Source organism: Tupaia chinensis, unplaced genomic scaffold (assembly GCF_000334495.1).
Source record: "Tupaia chinensis unplaced genomic scaffold, TupChi_1.0 Scaffold000377_5, whole genome shotgun sequence".
In the NCBI taxonomy this organism is placed as follows: Eukaryota; Metazoa; Chordata; class Mammalia; order Scandentia; family Tupaiidae; genus Tupaia; species Tupaia belangeri.
The window spans coordinates 1,977,847-1,999,262 of record NW_006159879.1 but is presented as its reverse complement, the minus strand read 5'-3'; the positions used below and the strand labels follow the sequence as shown (position 1 = coordinate 1,999,262).

Genomic DNA, 21,416 nt, shown 5'->3' with positions numbered 1-21,416 from the left:
ACGCGTGCCCCCAGGACAGGTGAGGGCCCCTCTCCAGACCCCGTGCAATCAGGGGGACAGTAGGGAGTCGAGAGCGCCGGGGCCCATCGGCCGGCCCTGCACCTCCTCTCCTTCCTGCCCATCACAGCTCAGGCCCAGGCCTGGACATGAGCTCGGGGTCACGCGGCATTGGCGACCTTGACCTCGCAAAGGCGTCCAGACCTCTGTCCCGTCGAGAGGGGTCTGAGGCGGCCGGGACTTCCCACTGGAGACTAGGAAGCAACAGCCAGAAAGGACAGAGGCCGCCTGGGTCAAAGGATGTGGGGACAACAGGAGAGACAGAGGCCGGACACCGCCTGAGGCAGCCCCAGGCTGCAGACCCCGGCCACCTCGTCGTGCCCTCACCAAGGGGCGGGGGCAGCCCTCTTCCAAAGGACCTTCGTGCCAAGACAACCACTGACAGCCAGCCCTGGGGCTTCCACGCCCGTGCGCGAGAGACTCGCACCCCCGTCCCAAGCATGGAATGCCTGCTCTGGCCTCCGACGTGAACAAGGATAACGCAGGACGAGCTAGAGCAGGCACCTCAGGGCGCGGTAACCAACAGAGGAAAAGGCAGGCCCACCTGCCCGCGCAGCCCTGCATGCCCGGCACCAGCTGTAGACCCCCACCCGCCGTGGCCCTGCATGCCCCGGCACCAGCTGTGCAAGCCCCCAGGATACCCATGTGGCCCTGCGTGGCCTGGCACCGGCTGTAGACCCCTACCCTGCCCGTGGCCGGACACCTACCCCTGGGCTGGACGGTCAGGTGGGCCACGACCTTGCGGGAGCCGATGATGTTGACCGCCTGGCACTCGTACTGGCCCTGGTCGTGCAGGGCCACGGCTGAGATCCTCAAGGTCCCTGACGACAGCACCAGGTGTCGCCTGTCCACGGACAGCTGGCTCCCTGTGGGGGAGTGAGCCGGGGTCTGCGGGGGCAGCAGGGATAGGCGGGGCCCGAGGACCTCATCTGAGAGCAGATGCCAGGCGACCTGGTTGGGGCAGGGGGGCCATGTCCTGGTCTGGCTGTCAGCCCCCAACCAGGCTCTGCTGGGTGGTGGCTCCGTGGCGTGGGTGATGAGCTCAGGGAGGGACAGGAGGGCCCCTCCCCAGAAGCTCCCAGGAAAGGAGATAAAGCTCTGGGAAACTGGGGCTGTCCGAGAAGCCGGGCACTCCAGGGCAGAATCAGGACATGGGCAGGGTTATTGAGAAGCACGGGCCACCACCCGGGCACCTGGAACACGACTTTAGGGATCAACTCTGTCCCCACATGGTCACGCTGTCTCAGGGAGGCTGGGTGTGTGGCAGGAGGGCCGCACCCCAAGACTACTCAGGCGGGCCGAGAGGCCAGGATGGACCCCCCAAGGCCTGGGCGGACCCCTGCCTCAAGCAGACGGGGTGCCCACCCTTACCAGAGCACACAGCCCAGCTGGGCCGCCCCAACAGCCCTCCCCGTGTTCCCCAGCCGCGCCCTGGGCCGGCTGGAGAGGGGTGAGGCATGGCCAGCAGCCACCCAGGAAGCGAGCCTGGGATCTGAGCGCAGACCAGCTCTATCCTCGACCATGCCCACCGCGTCTCAGAGGCTCCGCCCACACGCCGCTCGGCCGGCTGGAGACACAGACCAAAGTGACAGGGCCGTGGGGAGAGGCGATGGTGCTCCTGCCCACAGGCCACTCGCGGTGGGACTGCCCAAGAGGGCGGGCTCTTACCACCCTTGGTCCAGGCGATGACTGGCTGTGGGTAGCCCTGGGCCTCGCACTGGAAGTCCACGGTCTGCCCTTCGATGACGACTCTGTCCTGAGGAGTCACCGTGAACTGGGGAAGTGCTTTGAGGAAAGATAGTGGGGATGTGCCGGTCACGGGACAGCGCCAGGGAAGAGCAACGCGAGAAAGCCCGTGTCACGGCAGGGCTGTGGCTGGGCCCGGGACGTGGAGGGTGAGGCAGGACGCAGTGGACAGTGTGCGCTGACCCCAACAGGCACGGGAGGGAGTGAGCGCAGCCCTGCGGCAGACGGCTGCGACGTGTGAGCTGCCCACGGTGGCGAGCTTTAGGGGGAAGTCACAGAACGGGGGCCAGCAGATGGAGTGGTGATTAAGTTGCTGGACTCTCAGTCAGTTACGGTTCAAATCCCGGACCTGGTGGCTTGAAAATTACGCTGAGTGTGTGTGCATGCGTGCCCCAGATCCCGGGAGGACACTGGAGAAGGGACTGCAGTGTGGCCGTCCCCTGGGGGGTGATTTCTCCCTTTCCCTCTCACCGTCTCTCTGGTGAGCACACGTGCCCTAAAGCAAAAACCTCTCAAAAAAGTTACAGAACAGGGTACTTCACGTAGTTCCGTTTGGGCCTGTTTCTGTAAAAGTAACAGCCACACAGTGAGAGCCAAGCACATGATGGTGGCGTGTGCAGCACCTAGGTACCGCCCACGGTGGAGATCAAGGAGAGGGCAGGCCGGGGGCTGGGGGAGGGCGAGTCTGCATCTGCCCTCCGCAGAGTTTCGATTCCTCCCAAGCGTCCCACTTCGCAGTTCACTTACAAAGCGACCAGACTCCGTTACACGGTTCAGAAACACACACAAAAGGCGGTAGGCCCTACGTGCTCCCAGCATCCTGGGCCCCTAGCCCGACGGCAGGGAGTTGTCTGGCCATGTGCAGGTGAACGGGCCGGTCCAACGCACGCACCTGCTCGCTCAGGGCCGCTCGCAGCACCAGGAGCCAAGCCCTGCCCTGCAGCTGGTGTCACCGCCATCCCCAGGCTGAACGTGACCCGTGCTGCAGTGGCTGGGACAGAGCAAGCCGAGGGACAAGCCAGGGCACGGGGACACCCTCGGGAGCGCTCGTGAGGGGCATGTGCGGCGCTGGCGAGCCAGGCTCACCCTGCACGATGATGAGGGCGGCGGCCTGGATGCTCTCGGTGCCGCTGGAGGCAAAGCATGTGTACTCCCCGCTGTCCGCCTGGACCACGCTCTGTATGTAGAGGCCGCCGGAAGGCGTGATGTGCACCCGAGGGTCTGCCGGCAAGGGGGTCTGGTCCCCTCGCGTCCAGGAGATGCGCGGAGGAGGGTGGCCGGTGGCGCTGCACTCCAGGGTGACACTCTCCCCGACCAGCACCTCCGTGTTTTGTGGCTGGATCACGAAAGCAGGCCGAGCTGTCATGAGGGAACAGGAAGTCTCGGTTAGCGTGCGCCAGCTCAGCAGCTTCGCTGGACCTGTCCGCATTCAGGCACCTCGTTCTTCCACTTGCCTTAAAAATGAGCAAAATGAACACAATTTAATGGCAAACTTTCAGGTTTTCTTTAAGAATGTGCACACAGCAATAACGGTCCATGGCCTTGAGTCGCACAGCACACACGCACCTATGAACGGGGGCGACTCGGACAGTGAAGAGCCAGATTTCGCTATCCGAGCATGCTAGCCTGCACACGTTACCTGTCTCGTTCAACGTCCACTTGCAGAGCCTGGAACCATGTAGCAGGGCCAGCCGTGCGTGCTGCTGTTCACCCCACTTCCCGTGGTGACCCCAGCTGGCCCACAGCCCCCGTCCCTGAATAGGACCCTGGCCACCACTCAGTCGGGACATGGACTGCATAACACACCTCCTACACAACTCCCCGAGTCTCTGGGTGACCTAAGGGTCAGACAAACCCACGGGCCTCTGGCCGCAGACCCGTGAGGGCTCTAGGCGTTTTACCAGGGCTGGATCAGCCACGGCTTGCCGAGGAACGTGGTCACCAGGGCGACCCGAGGTCGACAGGAAGAGCCTGACTCAGGCCGAGACGAGAGCCCAGGCAAGTCTGAGGACGACGGGGAGGGCATGGAGGGAGAGCCGCTGCGCAGTGGTGAGCAGTGGTCAGCCGGTCAGCTCATGGCCAGGCTAGACACACCGGCACAGCGGTAACCAACGCGTAGCTGGCCAGAGAGGAACTGAATGTCTATGTCCCTCCCACACAGCTTCAAGGCACAGGGGCCCCGGTGCGGGTGGCAGTGGGGCCTGCAAGTCGGGCGGCCAGGCTGCCGGGCTCCACTGCAGGCCAGTGCTGCCATCACACTTGGGGAGGCCTGGGTGGTAGGGGCAGCTCTCGGCCCGACAGACCAGCCATACCGGGGCCACCTGTGTTCCTGTGTCCCGAAGACACAGGTAAATCGCTGTCTGACCGCAGAGAAGTCAGGGGAGACAAGGGCCCCAAGCCTGTTACTGACGAGCCTCTGCTGTCATCCTGGAGAGAGGGAACCTACCACCACGCCCCACTTACACCCCGTGGTCACCTCCCTGTCCCCACCCTCCAGGGTGACAGAAATGAGCCACCGCGCCTGGTGCTTCGTTTCTCTGTTGGACCCTGCGGTCTGAAAGCCAGCCGTGCCTGCCCCGGGACACTGACCCTGCCAGGGCATCGCGCACACAGGGACCGAGACGTCCGGCCAGGCTGTTGCAGCCCCGTCTTCGCCGCCACTGCCCGCTGGTCGTCCGGACAGGGTGGCAACATGCTTCCTGTGAGGGGACAGAGCGGGCCTGGCCCGAGGCCACGGGCCATGACCGGGATTCGTGTGACCATCACTGCCATCAGACGTCCTTCGGAGTTTCAGTAGTTTCGAAGGTAAAGAAAACAGTTTGGCCCAAAGGCCTCGGAGAAGCGGGCCCTTTGCTGGCTTCCCCCACAGCCAGCGGCCCCCACAGCGACCCCGCCCCGGGCTGGTGGTAGGTGCCTGTCATGTGTCTGGAGAGCCCCGTCCACACCCACGTGCTCGGACTGGGTCACCCACAGAGGCTGTCGTCTGAGGATGAGACGGCCACCCCGGGAGTTACTCGGAGCTCCCAGACCAGGGCTGGGGCCTGTTCTGAGCCACAACCATGCGACCTACTCGCTGCTACCCTCCCACCACCCTCCCGCTGCGGCCGCACGCACCGTAGCCCTGTGTCACACCCATGCTGAGCATGCCGCCCACTGTGCTCAGCCCCTGGGCCGCAGCGTCCCCAAAGGGCCAGATGCCGCCGGTCGGGCGCTGCTAGACGCCAAGGCACCCGTGCGGAGGCGCTGACCGGGGCCAACCAGCCGAAGTCCTCACTCCTACTAAGTGTCACCACGGCCCTGTGACGGCCCCACGTGCAGACAGCAAACCCACTTTCAAGAAGCCAAGACTAAACCAAAACCAAACGGGAACCACAGCTACTGGCAGCCGGCAGTCCCACGTCTGAGATACAGAACACCGGGAGACATCCCGGCAGGCCGGGTGGGGAAGCTGAGAGTGGCCCGGGCCTCGGGGAGGGTACGGATGGTCGCCGGGAAGGTCAGACCCTGACGGCCCACCAGGTCGGCTGCCCCCAAGGGGCTCTCCAACCAGCGTCTGGGGTGAGCCTGCTGGTCGGAGCCGAGTCTGCAGACGGGCCCAGGCAGTTCAGAGGTGGCAGCTGCAACCCTGGACGAGACGCCCGTGCCCTGCACGAGGAGACCTGTCATCGCCAGAGATCTGCTCTGACCACCAAAGCCCTCAGTGGAACACAGACCCCACCGCCGAGAGGGGCCAGCTCTCTGCCGCTCGGCAGGCCTGAGAGGGTGGCGTGGGTGGGAACGCTGACAGCTTGCCTAGCCATCACAGGTCTAATGGTGTCTGCTCGGGGTGTGTCCCTGACCAGACCTGGCCATGGTTCAGAGCCAGGCTCAGCACCACCACAGCCCGGAGCTTCCACAGCCTCCTGGGCCGACCTGGGCCCCCGGGTCCTACCTGAGGCGTCCCTTATCTGAGCTGGGCTGCATGGACCCCCAGAGCGCGGCAGTGCCGGTGGGCTGGCCCTCCACGTACCTGGAGACTCGAAGTATCGCAGGGTCACCCCGTGCGTCTTGGCCTCCCCAGCTGCGTTCTTGGCCATGCACTGGTAGAGGCCCTGGTCGGCCTCCTGTGTGTCCCGGATCATCAGGGTCCCGTCACCCAGCAGGTTGAGGCGGGGGTCGGTCTTCATGCTCAGTTCGTTGCTGCAGAGACAGAGCCCTTCCCGCTTGGACGTCTGAGCCCCAAGCGTGCTCACCAGGCCCGCAGAGCCCTGAGCCCCGGCGTCCCGGGGCTGTGGATGCTTCTGGGAAACCGACCCCAGGGACGTCCCCTCGAGGATGCCCTCACAGACAACTCCCGGAAGGTGAGCTGCGCCCCCTAGGCACGCCCCGGCCAACCTTTACTGGGCCCCGGCCACCTCCCTGCATGTTTAAAGCTGCTCCGCTTCCCCAGGGGAAAGAGGACAGAGGGAGAAGCCAGAAGGACACGCCTCCTTGTTTCCAGGCTAGACCTGGGACCTGGGGGCTGAGGCCACTGATGCCTTCTGGGTCACAACTGCAGCCAAAGGAGTGGGGGTTTGAACAGGAGCCTGACGCCGCGGCTCCGCCCCGCACAGGCCGACAAGCTGCCCAGTCGGGGCAGAGGGCACGGTGGCAGACCCAGGACACCCCGCCCTCAGGAGCTGGCCTGGGCTGGGAGCCCCTCAAGGGCTGGGATGCGGGTAGTCCCCACGCCCTGCTGCCTCGTCGGCCCAGAGAAGCTGCCCTTGCCTTTCTCCCTGCCCGTTCCCTGCAGGGGCAGGACACAGGACAGGACACGGGCACCGCAGTGGTGGGTAAGGCGGGTGTCTGGCCAGCCCAGCGCCTAGGGCTTTCATCCAGCATGACTCACTTGTTCCGCAGCCAGATGATCTCGGGCTTAGGGTAGCCTTCAGCCCTGCAGGTGAAGTACACGGTGTTCCCTGAGGTCACGTCCGCGTCCTGCGGCTCCGAGGTGATCCGCGGTCTTTCTGCGGCAACGAGGATCAGAAACCTTAGCCCACAACTGTGATGGCCATGACCCAGGACCCTTGCCCCTGCAAGTCCTCCCTCTCATGAGAAGGCCACGCGCTCCCAGAGTGGATCTCGACCACTCCCCGCAGCTCCGTGGCCCACTCACCACAGTTCAGCTCTTCAGGAGTGACGGTGGCCACGGAGCGACCCTGGAGAGCCCTGGGGTGCTCACAGGTGGCCGCAGCCTGGGCGTTCCCCGACTGTGCATACGTTTTCAGTAGGTCGGCTAGCCACAGGATCTCACAGTCACAGCGAAGTGCATTCGCGTCCAGGCGCCTGCGGGCAGAGGATGCCGCTGCTGAGACACGGCTGGGCCATGCCAATCCCTCTCCACAGCAGGGCCTCAGGTTTCCCGTCCATGGTCAGGGCCTGCGGGCAGTTGGCCGTGGGAGGGGACGTTCTCTAGGAGGAACCCACACGGGGCTGCTCAACAGAAGAGCCTCAGGAGAGACAGGCAGGCTGGGCAGGGCCGTGAGTGACAGCCACCATGGCAGCGCTGCAGTACGATGCCGCAGAGGAGCACCGGGGGTGGTCAGGGCACGTCCCTGTGAAAGCACTCCGGAGGCGGCTCGATCGGAGGGGCCGCAGCTGTGGGCGGTCGACATGCATCGCCACCTGTCCCGAGCCTGGCCTGGTGGATCCTGGCCGCCTAGGGTGAGGGCCGCTTCTCCCCTCTCATCTATGAGGATGAAGACCCTGCTCACCAGGGCTCCTGCCCACACTGTGGCTTCGGTGTGGCTGGTGAGTCCTCACCTTAAATCGAAGTCTTCAAGCGTCATGGGGTCCAGGCCGACGCACTTTGCGTCACTGGACAGGCACGTGATCTGAACAGAAGGCCACTGGGCCGGGCCTGGCCGGCAGTCTGTGTTCTGGGCCACGTTTGTGGCAGGCACTAACAACTGCAAAACCTGGCCTTCAAGACCGACCACAGGGGCACCAGCAGATAGTGTAATGGTTACATCACTGGACTCCCACGTAGTCGTGGATCAAGTCCTGGAAGCAGCGGGTTAAAACTCATGCTGGGTGCGTGTGCGTGTGTGCCCAAAATCCCAAAAGGAGATTGGAGGAGAAGAGATTGCGGTACGGCAGTCTCCCCTGGGGAATAATTTCTCACTTTCTGTCTCTGTCTCTCCAGTAAGCACATGTGCCCTTATAGCAAAAATCTCTCTCAAAAAAAACAACCTAGTATACATTAGCAGGGGAAAAGTCCTTTTGGAGGCCTTGAAAAAAAGGGATAGATTTTTGTCTATTTAACACGACTCAGTCGTGGGTAGGCCAAAATACAAGGTGTGGACATGGCACAGAGGCACCAAGCTGGCTGTATTTCCGCCAGTCAGCTGTGCACCACGGAGCTGAGGGCTCATTGAGCTAACGGTGACTTAGAGATGTCCTTCTTGCCATGAAGGGCTGACTTGCAGCTGCTTCTCCGAGTCACTTGTTCTGCGTTTGGAATTCAGAGGGAACATGTCATCTCGTGGACAAGTGGACTCATGCTTTCATGACGGGGTCCGACTGCTGTGAGCACTCAGCTATGGCCAGCAAGGCCATGACTGCACTGGCCGTCTGCTCGCCGAGGCCCTGCACCTGGCCGTCTGCGCACCAGCATAGCTGCACCCCAGCCACATGCTCTGAGCGGCGGGAGGGGCTGGGCTTTCTGAACAGGTACCAGGAAGGCCGCATACTCACAGTCTTTTCATGGACTCCAAGTGACTGAATGTCCCCGGGACTAAGTGTGTGATCCGGTTGTTATGTAAAAATCTGTTCAAAAAATGATACAAACCATTTTTAAAAAACACTTTATATGCGTGAAAAAAAGATCAGATTTCTAAAAATATCTCAGTGCTTATGTTTATTCAATACACATTAGTTTGACAAGATTATTCAGTGCAAAAATAACTGCATTTTCTTTCCCATTAGTTTCTTTCTTATTTATAGTTTTCCGAATAAACAAAAACTGCAATCGCACTTCTGAGTGACAAGGCCAGGAATGAGGTTATACCGGACAGTTTCAACACCAGCCGCGACCCAGACAGAAACAAAGAGCGGGTGACGACTTACAGCCGCTCCAGCTTCGGCAAATGCTGGAATGACTCCGGGTCCAAAGTCTCGATCTGATTAAAGTGCAGGTATCTAGAGACAATTTTTAAAAAAGAAACATAATTGAAACAGCTTTATTCGTTTTTCAAGATCCACATTTTCTGCTCAAAATACTCGCAGTTTGAGTTTGCGTGTTCATAGATGACTCGAGATTTTCGACATCCTGCAGGAAGCAGATAAAGTGGGCAGTAGAAAGACTAAACGCAGCTGAAGACTGGGCCCAGGTACCAGGCCTGACCGGACGTGTGACCAGGGATCCAGACTGAGTCCCTTACACTCCCGGGGACAGGGGCCACAGGTGGTCGGAATGGTCACTTCTAAGTATACAGGTCTTGGGAAAAGCAGAAACCACCTTCACCCTCACACTCACATACCCGTGAGCATCCTCACTAAAGTCTCGAACTTGGGCGTAAATTTGGCCGCGGGAGTGACACACACTTGAAGGTGACATAGCCTGTCATCAGAGTCAGAAGGGTCGGCAGAACCGGAGGAGGGCCGGCCTGGGGCTGCCCAGGGCTTCCCTCCCACCTGGGACCAGGCATGTCGGGACAGCTATTCCTAACCGTTCAGAATGCAGATCTTCTCCCTTGAGAACCGGCTTTCTCCATAACGTGAACGCAGGGCCGCTGTGCCCGGACTGCTCTGCAGGCCAACGCCCTGCCCAGCTCTCCATGGGGCATGCACAGAGGCCCACCTGGCCCTCCACGGGGTGTGCACGGAGGCCCTGCCCAGCCCTCCACGGGGTGTGCACAGAGGCCCATGTGGCCCTCCACGGGGTGCGCACGGAGGCCCTGCCCAGCCCTCCACGGGGTGTGCACAGAGGCCCTGCCCTGCCCTCCACGGGGTGTGCACGGAGGCCCATTCTGACCTCCACGAGGTGTGCACGGAGGCCCATCCTGCCCTCCACAGGGTGTGCACAGAGGCCCTGCCCTGCCCTCCACGGGGTATGCACGGAGGCCCTGCCCAGCCCTCCACGGGGTGTGCATGGAGGCCCTTCCCAGCCCTCCACGGGGTGTGCACGGAGGCCCATCCTGCCCTCCACGGGGTGTGCACGGAGGCCCTGCCCAGCCCTCCATGGGGTGTGCACGGAGGCCCATCCTGCCCTCCACGGGGTGTGCACAGAGGCCCATCCTGCCCTCTACAGGGTGTGCACCGAGGCCCTGCCCAGCCCTCCACGGGGTGTGCATGGAGGCCCATCCTGCCCTCCACGGGGTGTGTACAGAGGCCCATCCTGCCCTCCACGGAATGTGCACCGAGGCCCTGCCCTGCCTTCCATGGGGTGTGCATGGAGGCCCATCCTACCCTCCACGGGGTGTGCACAGAGGCCCATCCTGCCCTCCACGGGGTGTGCACAGGGGCCCTTCCTGCCCTCCATGGGGTGTGCACAGGGGCCCATCCTGCCCTCCACGGGGTGTGCACGGAGGCCTGGTGAGGAGCAGGCCGAAACACAGACCAGGGCCCTGGCTCGAGTCCCCTCAGGAAACGCTCTCCGACTCAAGCTTGGGCGTCTCTGCTGTTCACACGGGAAACTGCTGTGACCTCAGGTCACCATGCTCAGACTGCCAGCGCTTGCCCTCCCAGCAACAGCTCGCTGTCACCGAGTATCCAGGGACATGCAGCCCCCATGATGGGAACAGCTAGAGCATCAGGGAAGAGAAGGCAGTCGGGGACTCTCTGGGCGAGCGTCGGATCGGACTGGGACGGAGATCCTCGGGGACCTTGAGGAGCAGTGTCCGTGCCGAGACAGAGCTTGTGCCCACAGGGGATCACACCCTTGACTGACACCCAGCCCAGAGAGCTGCTGGCAGAGAGTCCAGGGTGGCCCAGGCAGGACGAGTCCTCAGGGAGCCTGGAGGGAGGCACCGCATTAGAAAGGAAGGGCACAGCCTGGCTCGGAGCCCAGCTCCTCGGCTGTGTGGCAGTGCGCGAAGGCCAGGCAGGGAGAGGCCTGAGTAGGAGGCTCCAGCCTAAAAGGCTGAGACTGACGGAGGCTGTGAGTCTGGGCAGCTCATCTGCTATCTCCCGTCCGCCTGGACAGCTGAGGAACTGAGGACCACAGAGAGGACATGGCCCCGAGCACAGGGGCCAACACTGAGCTCTCCCCCCATTTCCTGGCACGTGTCAACAGCCCCCCAAGAGGCCCGTCTAGACCACAGGCTGTGCCCAGGCAAAGTCTCCCTCCAGGCTCTAGGGGCCCAGTCTCTGCTGAGATGTGGTCTTCGGGGCTGGAGTAGGGCAGGGGCCCAGGCAGAGTTAGCCACATGGGCAAGGCCGGGAGGACGCGCCTGTGCCCCAACTCAAAGGTACTCGTCTCCTCCCTGGCAGGTGGCCTCCAGGGTCAGGGCCTCCTGGTCTCCAGTGCCCCCGAGTGGTTGAGACCAAGTCTCTGCCTGCCAGCCCTGGGGTTTAAAGCAGCCAGCTGCTTCCTGGCCCCAGCCTTTCAGCATTAAACCCCACTGGGCACTCCTGGTGCTGCTCCGCTCCCGCTTCAGACCCCAGGGCCTGCCTCTCCTTCCTCTGCAGTTCACTGGCCCACCTCCCCGAAGTCAGCCGTGTCCCGTGCTGCAGGCGGTGCCCCTGCAAACGTCCATGACTGCACCAGCATAGCTGCACCCCAGCCACATGCTCTGCTCCGTGGACCTGGTCCTGACTTCGCCTAACTCGGCCTGTCCAGGATGCGTGGGGGCCATGCTCCCTGGTCTCGACATGCACCTGGCTAGACCTGGGTGCTGCAAGGACAGCCGTGGTCCTACGGGGCCCACTCCAATGCTGGGCCTCAAGCTTTCTGAGGACTAGGTGGCTCATCGGCCACTGGAGGTGACAACGAGTAGCAGCAGCCCTGTAGGGACACACACAGCTGCCAGGGTATGAGCAACCCTGTGACAACACACACCTCTCGGGCCCGGCGACAGTGAAAGGTAACCGGGCGTGGTGGACAGGGAAAGCGGAGCCTCCTCCCCAGGACCTTCTGCCGAACACACGGCCCGACGATGTGCTGCAAGACCCAGCTCATGTGTGGCCAAGAGGCATGGCAGTCGGCTCCTCACAGGGACACCGAGACCACCTGGGGCGAAGCACACGCAGGCGACCACGCACAGGCACAAAGCCGACCTCCCACCGCCAAGCCTTGTGTGCATTTAGCTGTTTGCATCTCTCTCTCTCTCTTCATCTCTCCCTTCTGCCCAGAAGAACCCACAGCAGCACAACGGCTTAAGTGCTGGGCCCAACGTGGCCAAACAGGCTTGGGAACATGCTGAGCACGTGTGCACGCCCAGCACTCTGAAAGGGGGGAGCATGCCAGGTACGTGTGCACGCCCGACACCGTGAAGGGGGGGCATGCCGGGTACGTGTGCACGCCCAGCACGCTGAAAGGGGGGGGCATGCCGGGTACGTGTGCACGCCTGACATCATGAAAGGGGGGGGCATGCCGGGTATGTGTGCACGCCCAGCACCCTGAAGGGGGGGACATGCAGGCGGCGTTGACATGCAGAGCACCCATGGCAGGTGCTCTGTCCCCTCCCTGTGTCTCTTTCTGGTGACCACATGCACTCATGGCACAGTAACGGGTTGTTGGAAAGGTCATGACGCATGTCTGCTGTTTTTCTATGTAAAAATGCACTGCAACTTTCCAATTAGAGAAAAAAAGAAAGAACCACATCTTTTGTCACAAGGCAGGGAATGACTCACGTGGTCGCTCTCCGTACCAGGAGTGCCCGCGTAACATGGGCACAGGGACAGAAGGAGCCCAGGAGACATCAGCTATGGGACACAGGAGACCAGAGGAGCGGAGAGATGGACGGAGGAGGGTCCCCGATTGTGTGTTCGCGGCCGCACCCATGCAGCACCCACAGCGCCCAGGCCGATGTGCATGCATCATGCAGACGGTGAGCTCAGAGCGCTCCCTGCACGTGCGGAGGGCAGGCGGCTGCTACGAGAGGGACAGACAGGAAGGCACTTACAGCTGCTCTAGAGAGACGAGTCCCTTAAACGCCTGCCTGTCCACTGCCTGGATCTCATTCTTGTACAGATAGCTGAAACAAGAAACGGGAGTGTTAGCACACGCAGCGTCCCGGCGGCGGGGAAAGTGGACGCATTCGCACACCAGCCAGTCCCACTTGGCGGCTGTCCCGAGCCAGACACTGATGCAGGGACATGCACTGTGCAGTCGGCCGTCCCTGACGCACTGGCGCATCAGAAGCAGCCTGTCAAGGTGGGACAGCCACCATCAACACGGCCGTCACACAGGGCTCGACCCTGAGCCACGGCTAGCAGGACTGACACCACGTTTCAAAGATAAGGGAGAAAAATCACTTCTGCAAACAATCAGAGCAACGACCGTAAGGTCCTGGAGCTGACACGGACACGGGCCTACGGTAAGACCTGGAGCTGACATGGACACAGGCCTACAGTAAGGTATAGACCTGACACGGACACGGGCCTACGATAAGACCTGGAGCTGACATGGACACGGGCCTACGGTAAGACCTAGAGCTGACACGGACACGGGCCTACAGTCCGGGCCTACGTGAAGACCTGGAGCTGACATGGACACGGGCCTACGAGCTGACACAGACACGGGCCTACGGTAAAACCTGGAGCTGACACGGGCACGGGCCTACGGTAAGACCTAGAGCTGACACGGACACGGGCCTACAGTAAGACCTGGAGCTGACACGGACACGGGCCTACGGTAAGACCTAGAGCTGACACGGACACGGGCCTGTAATGTCTGGAATTATTTGTGAGCACATATGCCATGCAAACACTGGCTACGCCTGGAACTCCTCGCCCATCGAGTATCCCACCCACCGTCAGCAGAACTGGGCATGGGGCACAGGGACAGCACCGTGCTTCTTGGTCCTACATCTAAGAGTGATCTCCACATTTCTGAATCACTAGGAATTTCAGATGAGGGTCAAACTGGACCGGTTGGAACCGGACAGTCTCATTTCAGTGTGCACAGATAAAGTCCTGTGGGGCGTGGCCATGATTGCTCACCTACCTCTGCCCACGCCTGGTGCACCGTGTAGGGTGCCCTGTCCTGACAGACCACGAGGCCGCCGTGCTCAGAGGGACGCTGCCTTTCCCTTACCGTGACCAACGGCTGAGCCCTACTTAGTGCATCAGGGGAGGGGTTTCTCACCAAAGTGTCATAATCCCAGGACAGACCTGTGCCAGATCTGTGTGGCCTGGGCGTAAGCTGGTCCAGCTGGGCTCTCTCCTCACTCCCACCCCATGACCCAAGGCACATAAGCCCAGAGGCGTCTACACTCACATACTCAGGCACCTGATAGTCTTCTCGTCACCGCTGACACAGGTGGTGGACAGTCAAAGCCCACTTTCCCTGCATTCTGACATGAGTAGCAAGTTCTCTTCAAGTTGATCACTTGGTGGCTAGGGTTCAACGCCCCCACTCGATTCCACTTACTGAACGACAGCTCTGTCTCAGTGCTTGGAACGGTACACGCTTCATTTTTCGGGGGACAGAACACGCTACCATGTCTCACTTATGCCCGGGGAGGTCCGGGTAGCAGGACCTGTATGCCAGCTTTAACTGCTGCACTCCATCTAAGCGGGTCTAACCTCTGCCTCAGTGCAGATTTGTGGAGCAGACCTCACGAAGGATTCTAGTCCTAATGCCAACCAGCCAACCCAGCAGAGGTCAGGCAAGGAGCCCCTCCGCCAGGCTGTTCATATTGGCATGGCGAGGCACGCCTTGTGTGACCCTGCACAGGGCATCCACCTTCCTGTGCCTCTGCACGTCCTGGACAACAGACGGCAGCAGGAGATTAATGAGTTACACATGACGTGACTGAGGGCACAGCCAGTACTTGGCAGCCACTGCTCAGGTAGGAGCCATCACTACCTCTCCTACGGAAGGCAAGCTAATGTGGGTTTCAGCCCATTTCTTAAGAACAAAGCAAAACCAAACTATCAATGCAAACACCACTTTGCATGCACTTTTTAAGAATGAGGGCAGGGCATTTCATTTAAAGAGTCTGTAAGCCGGTGGACCCGAACTACTCATCCAAATGCGTGTTTATAACAGCGCTGTAGCCACCTCCATTAGCGAGCTGGGCACTGAAGACCTTCTACTAGTGAATTATGATCTACTTTTTCGGAGTTGACTCTTTGAATTTGAGTTTAAACGACCCCAGGGTTCAACAGCACCATCAGGAAGTGTATATCAAAGGGGCAGATTCTGCCTCTCCAGCAGTAACTGGGGCTCCAGAAAGCAGGGGCTCCTCTACGTCGGCAGATACGCGCCGGCTCTACGCAAATGGAGGAAGAACAGCAGACACGTTTCACGTGTAAACTTCAGCTCTGCAGTTCCCAGTCTGGGCTAATCCGTGAGCTCCAAAGGCTCTGGAGAGGGAGCTGGGAATGTGGTCCCCAGGCTAGGGATCACACCAGGATTCTCCCATGGCCCTGTCCCAGCTGCTGTGGCCGGGCTCTCCTCATGACCCTCCCCCCGACCCCACCGAGTGGGCTGGTCTTCCACTGCTCGTGGACGCCACTTCTGTGTGTTGGTGGAAGGGGGAGAAGTGAGGTGGGAGCTCACATGTGTAGGGAGTGAGCTGACCCACACAGGAGGGCTGCCACACATATGTACAGAAGGCCACATGTGGCAACCACTGAGTGCTCGGCATGTCTGCAGGCCATGTAAGAAGTTGCTCTTAGGTAATTCCAAGCCAAAAACTATTAAAAATATGAGCAAAACTGCATACACATTAATGTGGTACCAGCTACAAAGTAGACTTTCCAGAAAGCCAAAAGCCCTCTTCCGCAACTTGTACAACACTAAACACACAGAAAGAAGGGCCAGGCCAGCACGTGGGTAAGGCACTGGACTCCCACATGGCTGACAGCTGTTCGAGTCCCAGACTCAGCAGCTTAAAAATCACATTCAATGTGTGTGTGACTGCCAAAAGTCCAAAGGAAAATGGGGAGAAGGGACTGTAGTGTGGCCGTCCTCCAGGGAGAGATCTCTCACTTTCCCCCTCTGTGTCTCTCAGTGTCTCTCTGGTGAGTGTGCATGTCCTATGGCAAAAAAACTAAAAAATAAAAAAGGAAAAGAAATTCAAAGAACAAATACAAGGCTCATACCATGCTTAAAAATGAGTAACATTAGTAAAGCTATGTTTACAGAATTAAAGTTAATATATTATGCCAAAAATTAGAGACAAAATGTTTATATGTAATACTTTCAAGTATCTCCACTGAGGTAATGCTATGTTAATGATCAGTGTTAAAGGCAGCTCTGCAATTCTGACCCACTGACATGTGAAATCAAAGGAAACTTCCGAACATACGTCGACATTAACGAGATGGCTTTATTCTAAAACTGATGTGGCCTAAGACTTCAGGCTCAGCTATGCCGTGACCCCCAGTAACGGGCTGACGCAGACCCGTCACGGGCCCCGGCTCGGGATGAGGCCGAGTGCCGATCTGGAACAACCCGGCAGGCCGCAGCCACCCCACCCAGTCAGCACTCGGGCGTCCCGGCCTGTCGGTCTCACGGAGCACACGTGCGCCCTGTGGTCCCAACCTCTCGGGAGAGCCCCCTTCTCAACTGCAAACGGACTTCAACGAGCAGATGTTTTTTAATTTTAAAAAATTGTTTCAAGCAAAATAAACATTAACTACATTAAAAACTAAGTGCGATCACTTGAGGAAGACAGGAAAACTGGCAGGGGTCAGAGACAGCCCAGTGGACCGATCGTGTGCAGTACCCCTTTCACCTGGGCCGGGAGGCTGCAGGGCCATGCGGGAGAGTGGACCGGCCCCGGCCAGCTGGCGTACGGCGACTGCCCGTCACGCCCCTCAGAGGCTCCCGCCACTCCAGTGATTTCCGGAGGCCGTGTCAGCGTGTGACCCTGCCCGCTGCACTCAGGGCGCAGCGGCCACAGGTGCAGCGCAGCGGCCACAGGTGCAGCGCAGCGGCCACAGGTGCAGCGCAGCGGCCACAGGTGCAGCGCAGCGGCCACAGGTGCAGCGCAGCGGCCACAGGTGCAGCGCAGCGGCCACAGGTGCAGCGCAGCGGCCACAGGTGCAGCGCAGCGGCCACAGGTGCAGCGCAGCGGCCACAGGTGCAGCGCAGCGGCCACAGGTGCAGCGCAGCGGCCACAGGTGCAGCGCAGCGGCCACAGGTGCAGCGCAGCGGCCACAGGTGCAGCGCAGCGGCCACAGGTGCAGCGCAGCGGCCACAGGTGCAGCGCAGCGGCCACAGGTGCAGCGCAGCGGCCACAGGTGCAGCGCAGCGGCCACAGGTGCAGCGCAGCGGCCACAGGTGCAGCGCAGCGGCCACAGGTGCAGCGCAGCGGCCACAGGTGCAGCGCAGCGGCCACAGGTGCAGCGCAGCGGCCACAGGTGCAGCGCAGCGGCCACAGGTGCAGCGCAGCGGCCACAGGTGCAGCGCAGCGGCCACAGGTGCAGCGCAGCGGCCACAGGTGCAGCGCAGCGGCCACAGGTGCAGCGCAGCGGCCACAGGTGCAGCGCAGCGGCCACAGGTGCAGCGCAGCGGCCACAGGTGCAGCGCAGCGGCCACAGGTGCAGCGCAGCGGCCACAGGTGCAGCGCAGCGGCCACAGGTGCAGCGCAGCGGCCACAGGTGCAGCGCAGCGGCCACAGGTGCAGCGCAGCGGCCACAGGTGCAGCGCAGCGGCCACAGGTGCAGCGCAGCGGCCACAGGTGCAGCGCAGCGGCCACAGGTGCAGCGCAGCGGCCACAGGTGCAGCGCAGCGGCCACAGGTGCAGCGCAGCGGCCACAGGTGCAGCGCAGCGGCCACAGGTGCAGCGCAGCGGCCACAGGTGCAGCGCAGCGGCCACAGGTGCAGCGCAGCGGCCACAGGTGCAGCGCAGCGGCCACAGGTGCAGCGCAGCGGCCACAGGTGCAGCGCAGCGGCCACAGGTGCAGCGCAGCGGCCACAGGTGCAGCGCAGCGGCCACAGGTGCAGCGCAGCGGCCACAGGTGCAGCGCAGCGGCCACAGGTGCAGCGCAGCGGCCACAGGTGCAGCGCAGCGGCCACAGGTGCAGCGCAGCGGCCACAGGTGCAGCGCAGCGGCCACAGGTGCAGCGCAGCGGCCACAGGTGCAGCGCAGCGGCCACAGGTGCAGCGCAGCGGCCACAGGTGCAGCGCAGCGGCCACAGGTGCAGCACAGCGGCCACAGGTGCAGCGCAGGGGCCACAGGTGCAGCGCTATCTCCCGGCAGCGTCCCATTCCCAACGCTCAGCCTCTGGGAGCTCAATCAAGCCTCTGAGGGTGTGCTTACAGTATTCAGCCGCACGGCCTGCATGCACACATTCTAAAGCTGACAGCAAAGCTCCAGGGCTAGGGACCCGTGGCTAACTCACAGGTATTTCAGGTTCTCCAAGTCCTCGAATGCCCCCGCAGGTATCCTCTTGATCTGATTGTTGTTGAGAAGCCTATGGGGAAAAGTTCCCGTAAGAATTAACAACAAAAAAGGAAAAAAAGAAAAAAACTTTCAAATAGCATCACAGAAGAACATCTGTAACCCAGGGAAGGTCCAGAGAGATCAGGCGACCGCCCTCACCAGCACCCTCCGGTGCTAAACCCACAGGCCCACACTCGCGGCAGACTGCACACTCCTCCTCCTGCAGGGGGCGCTGGCTCTCTGCCCCACTGTCCCTGGGACGGCCTGTAGCCAGACAACGGCCCACAGATGGCAGTCACAGCAGTACCGCTGGCCCAGCCAGACTGTCACTCAAGGGCCAGCACCGGAGACCGCTTGTTGTCAAGGCCAAGAGCTGGTGTGCAGAGCCACCAGGTCCCCTGCCCTAGGGGCCGCACGGCCGCTGGGCACTTGGCTGGCCCCTGCGCTGTACGCAGGGCAGTCACAGCCAATGCCCAGGCTCTGTTGCAGAGGGGAGCTGGCGCCCACTGCAGGGAGCCTTCCACCCTGGCATGGGGTTCCCGAGTGCGCCATGGGGGCCTACACACTGGCCGGGAGGGCATCCAGGGCTCTGGGAAGCACCTTCCACTCGGTCTCGCAAGGTTCAGGTGCAGGAGTGAGGAGGCCCCAGGCCAGGTGAAAGCTGCGAGGCTGGAGCCAGGGCCCACAAGACAGGTGAGCGTGGCTGGGCACATGGACATGGACCCAAGACACGGGACAGTCGGCCAGGAGAGGAGGCCTGGCCTCCATGTGCCTATGCTGACCTCGCTGCCCACCACGCCTCACTCATGCCATGACTGCAGGCGATGAGGGAATCGGGTCCCAGACGTGCCTGCAGGGGCATGCAGCCGCGTGTCCAGCCAGTTCACAATCCATGTCCAACTTACAGCGTGTTCAGGCTCCTCAGCTGCTGGAACGCCCCAGGCTGGATCTCCCGGATTCTATTAAAGCGAAGATCCCTGCAAAGCAATGGGGCATGCATTCACACAGGGAGCTCTGAGCCAGCACGCCCTCGCGTCTCAGCATCAAGTGGTGGCAGGGCATTTGAGAACTCAAGCCGGCCTGGCTTGGTGGTAACATGCTGCTCAGGAACGTCGGAAAGCCACAGGTTCGGTTCTCGGAAGACCTGCATGTACCGCTGGGCAGGTGTAGGGAGGAGACTGCGAGACCCTTTTGAGGGTGCTTGTCTTTGTCTCGCTCTTCCTCATGGAAAAGATGAACAAGAAATAAAGTAAGGGCCAGCCCTGCAGCCTAGCTGTGACAGGAGTGGGCCTCGCGCAGTTGAACACCATTCGAGTCACTGCAGGGTGCATACAAGGCCCCGACAGGATGGGGACGTGGAGAAGGGACGACGGTGTGGCTACACAGGTGGGGCGCTTTCTCCTCTCTCCCTCTCCCTCTGGCAAGCACGAGCACCATTTAAAAAATAAATAAATGAAATAAAATGAAAAATGGAATCACTCAGTTTGCTCCTTGGATGAATCATGTCTTCACTGAGGCTAATTGGCTAATCCATGCATGGGTCCTCATTCGGACCGGAACACAGACACCAGCACGTGGAAATCTGTTTGTACGTAATTACAGGGACATTTCAAAATCACGCTAACCACCTACATGTCACGCCACTGACAAAGTCACCAGATACCTGGCGTGGATCAGCACAGAACAAGCACAGGTCAGGCTGCGCAGTGTCCGAGAAGCCGTCACACGAGCGGTGTGGCAGAGCTTCCTTCAACGTTTCCATGGGCTGGAGCCACGGCCTGCAGCATGGTCTGCAAAGCCACAAGGTGACTCGGTGTGTGATGGGAGAATGCAGCTACTGGCACTTGGCTTTCAACCCAGTGTTTCCAAACAGGAGTGCGGTGGAGCCTGGCGTGAGCTGTGGGCCCCTGGGAGGCAGGGTGCCCAGGGAGGGGTGGGTTTCACCCCCACCCCTACTCCCCTGCAGCTCCCCTTCCTTACCCTGACGACAGCCTTTACACTGGGCTGGGAAAACGGGTGAGCACCGTCCCGAGTCAGCAAGTTAACCAACCCCGAGCAGGGTGGGCTCTCGGGTGCCCCAAGCAGAGCTGGCCTGTCGGAAGCAGGTGCCACCACCCAGGCTCACAGGGCGTCTGAATGGGGGGGAGGTCTTGGGGAGAAGACCCTAGCCTATGTGATCTGGCACCACTTCTGGGCAGTATCAGAAATACATGGAGTCAGGGGCTGGCAGATGGACTAATGGTTACATCACTGGACTACCACGTAGTCAACCACGGTTCAAGTCCTGGACCCAGTGACTTAAACCTCACGCTGGGCACGTGCGAGCATGTGTGCCCAAGACCCAGAGAGGAGAATGGAGAAGGGATTGTGGTGTGGCCATCCCCTGGGGGAGGGTAATTTCTTTCTGTCTCTCTGGTGAACACATGCACTCTATAGTAAAAACCTCTCTTAAAAAAAAAAAAAAAACTACATGCTATTAAAGGTCCCCCTGGTGTCCACCACAGAACCAACTGTCTCTCTCTTAAAAAAAAAAAAAAAAAAAACTACATGCAATTAAAGGTCCCCCTGGTGTCCACCACAGAACCAACTGCTTGCTTGCTGGTGGGGAGAGGGCCGCACCTCGAGGTCCTCAGGAGCAGCCGGTGCTATGGGCACGGTGGAGAACTGGGTGGTTTTCTAGAACTGCAGAGCTCTGGGAAACATGCGGCTTTGAATGTGAATATGGAGGGGGGATGAGGAGCCATGGTCCCTGGACTGGTCCAGGTCATAGCTTCTGAGCTGCAGCTGTGTGACATTAGTCCCTGAGAGGACATTACAGAGGGGCCCAGCCCCCAGAGCTTGTTCGCTGAGTGCATGAAGCAAGGAGCTGAGGGCCAGCTGGCAGAGTGGCCGTGAGTGTGCTGGGTTCCAGCGGCCGACTCCTCGGTTCAATCCCAGACCTGGTGCATGTGTGTGTGTGCGTGTGTGTGTGCAAAATCCCAAAAGGAGAACGGAGAAGGGACTGCAGCATGGCCATCCCCCCGTGATGTCTTACTTTCCTTTTTGCTTTCTGTCTCTCTCCCCCGCCATTACAAGTGCCCTAACACAATTCAA

At 60.7% G+C, this 21,416-nt stretch overlaps 1 protein-coding gene across 2 annotated transcripts in view; it reads right to left on the bottom strand.

The window, feature by feature from the left end:
• The window catches only part of PXDN (peroxidasin), a 36,954-nt gene extending 17,616 nt beyond the window's left edge, over positions 1 to 19,338 (bottom strand). The window contains exons 1-11 of one of the 2 annotated variants that reach the window (XM_027773830.1): positions 19,229 to 19,338; positions 18,283 to 18,354; positions 12,888 to 12,959; positions 8,890 to 8,961; positions 8,518 to 8,589; positions 6,938 to 7,107; positions 6,671 to 6,788; positions 5,813 to 5,982; positions 2,890 to 3,162; positions 1,726 to 1,842; positions 765 to 923 (exon numbers count right to left, since the gene is read on the bottom strand). In XM_027773830.1, coding sequence (XP_027629631.1) covers positions 765 to 923; positions 1,726 to 1,842; positions 2,890 to 3,162; positions 5,813 to 5,982; positions 6,671 to 6,788; positions 6,938 to 7,107; positions 8,518 to 8,589; positions 8,890 to 8,961; positions 12,888 to 12,959; positions 18,283 to 18,354; positions 19,229 to 19,323 — 1,390 coding nt within the window. In that variant the 5' untranslated portion in view covers positions 19,324 to 19,338. The remainder of the gene's footprint in view (positions 1 to 764; positions 924 to 1,725; positions 1,843 to 2,889; positions 3,163 to 5,812; positions 5,983 to 6,670; positions 6,789 to 6,937; positions 7,108 to 8,517; positions 8,590 to 8,889; positions 8,962 to 12,887; positions 12,960 to 18,282; positions 18,355 to 19,228) is intronic. The other variant, XM_027773831.1, reaches the window with a different exon arrangement.
• Positions 19,339 to 21,416: the final 2,078 nt, after the last annotated feature.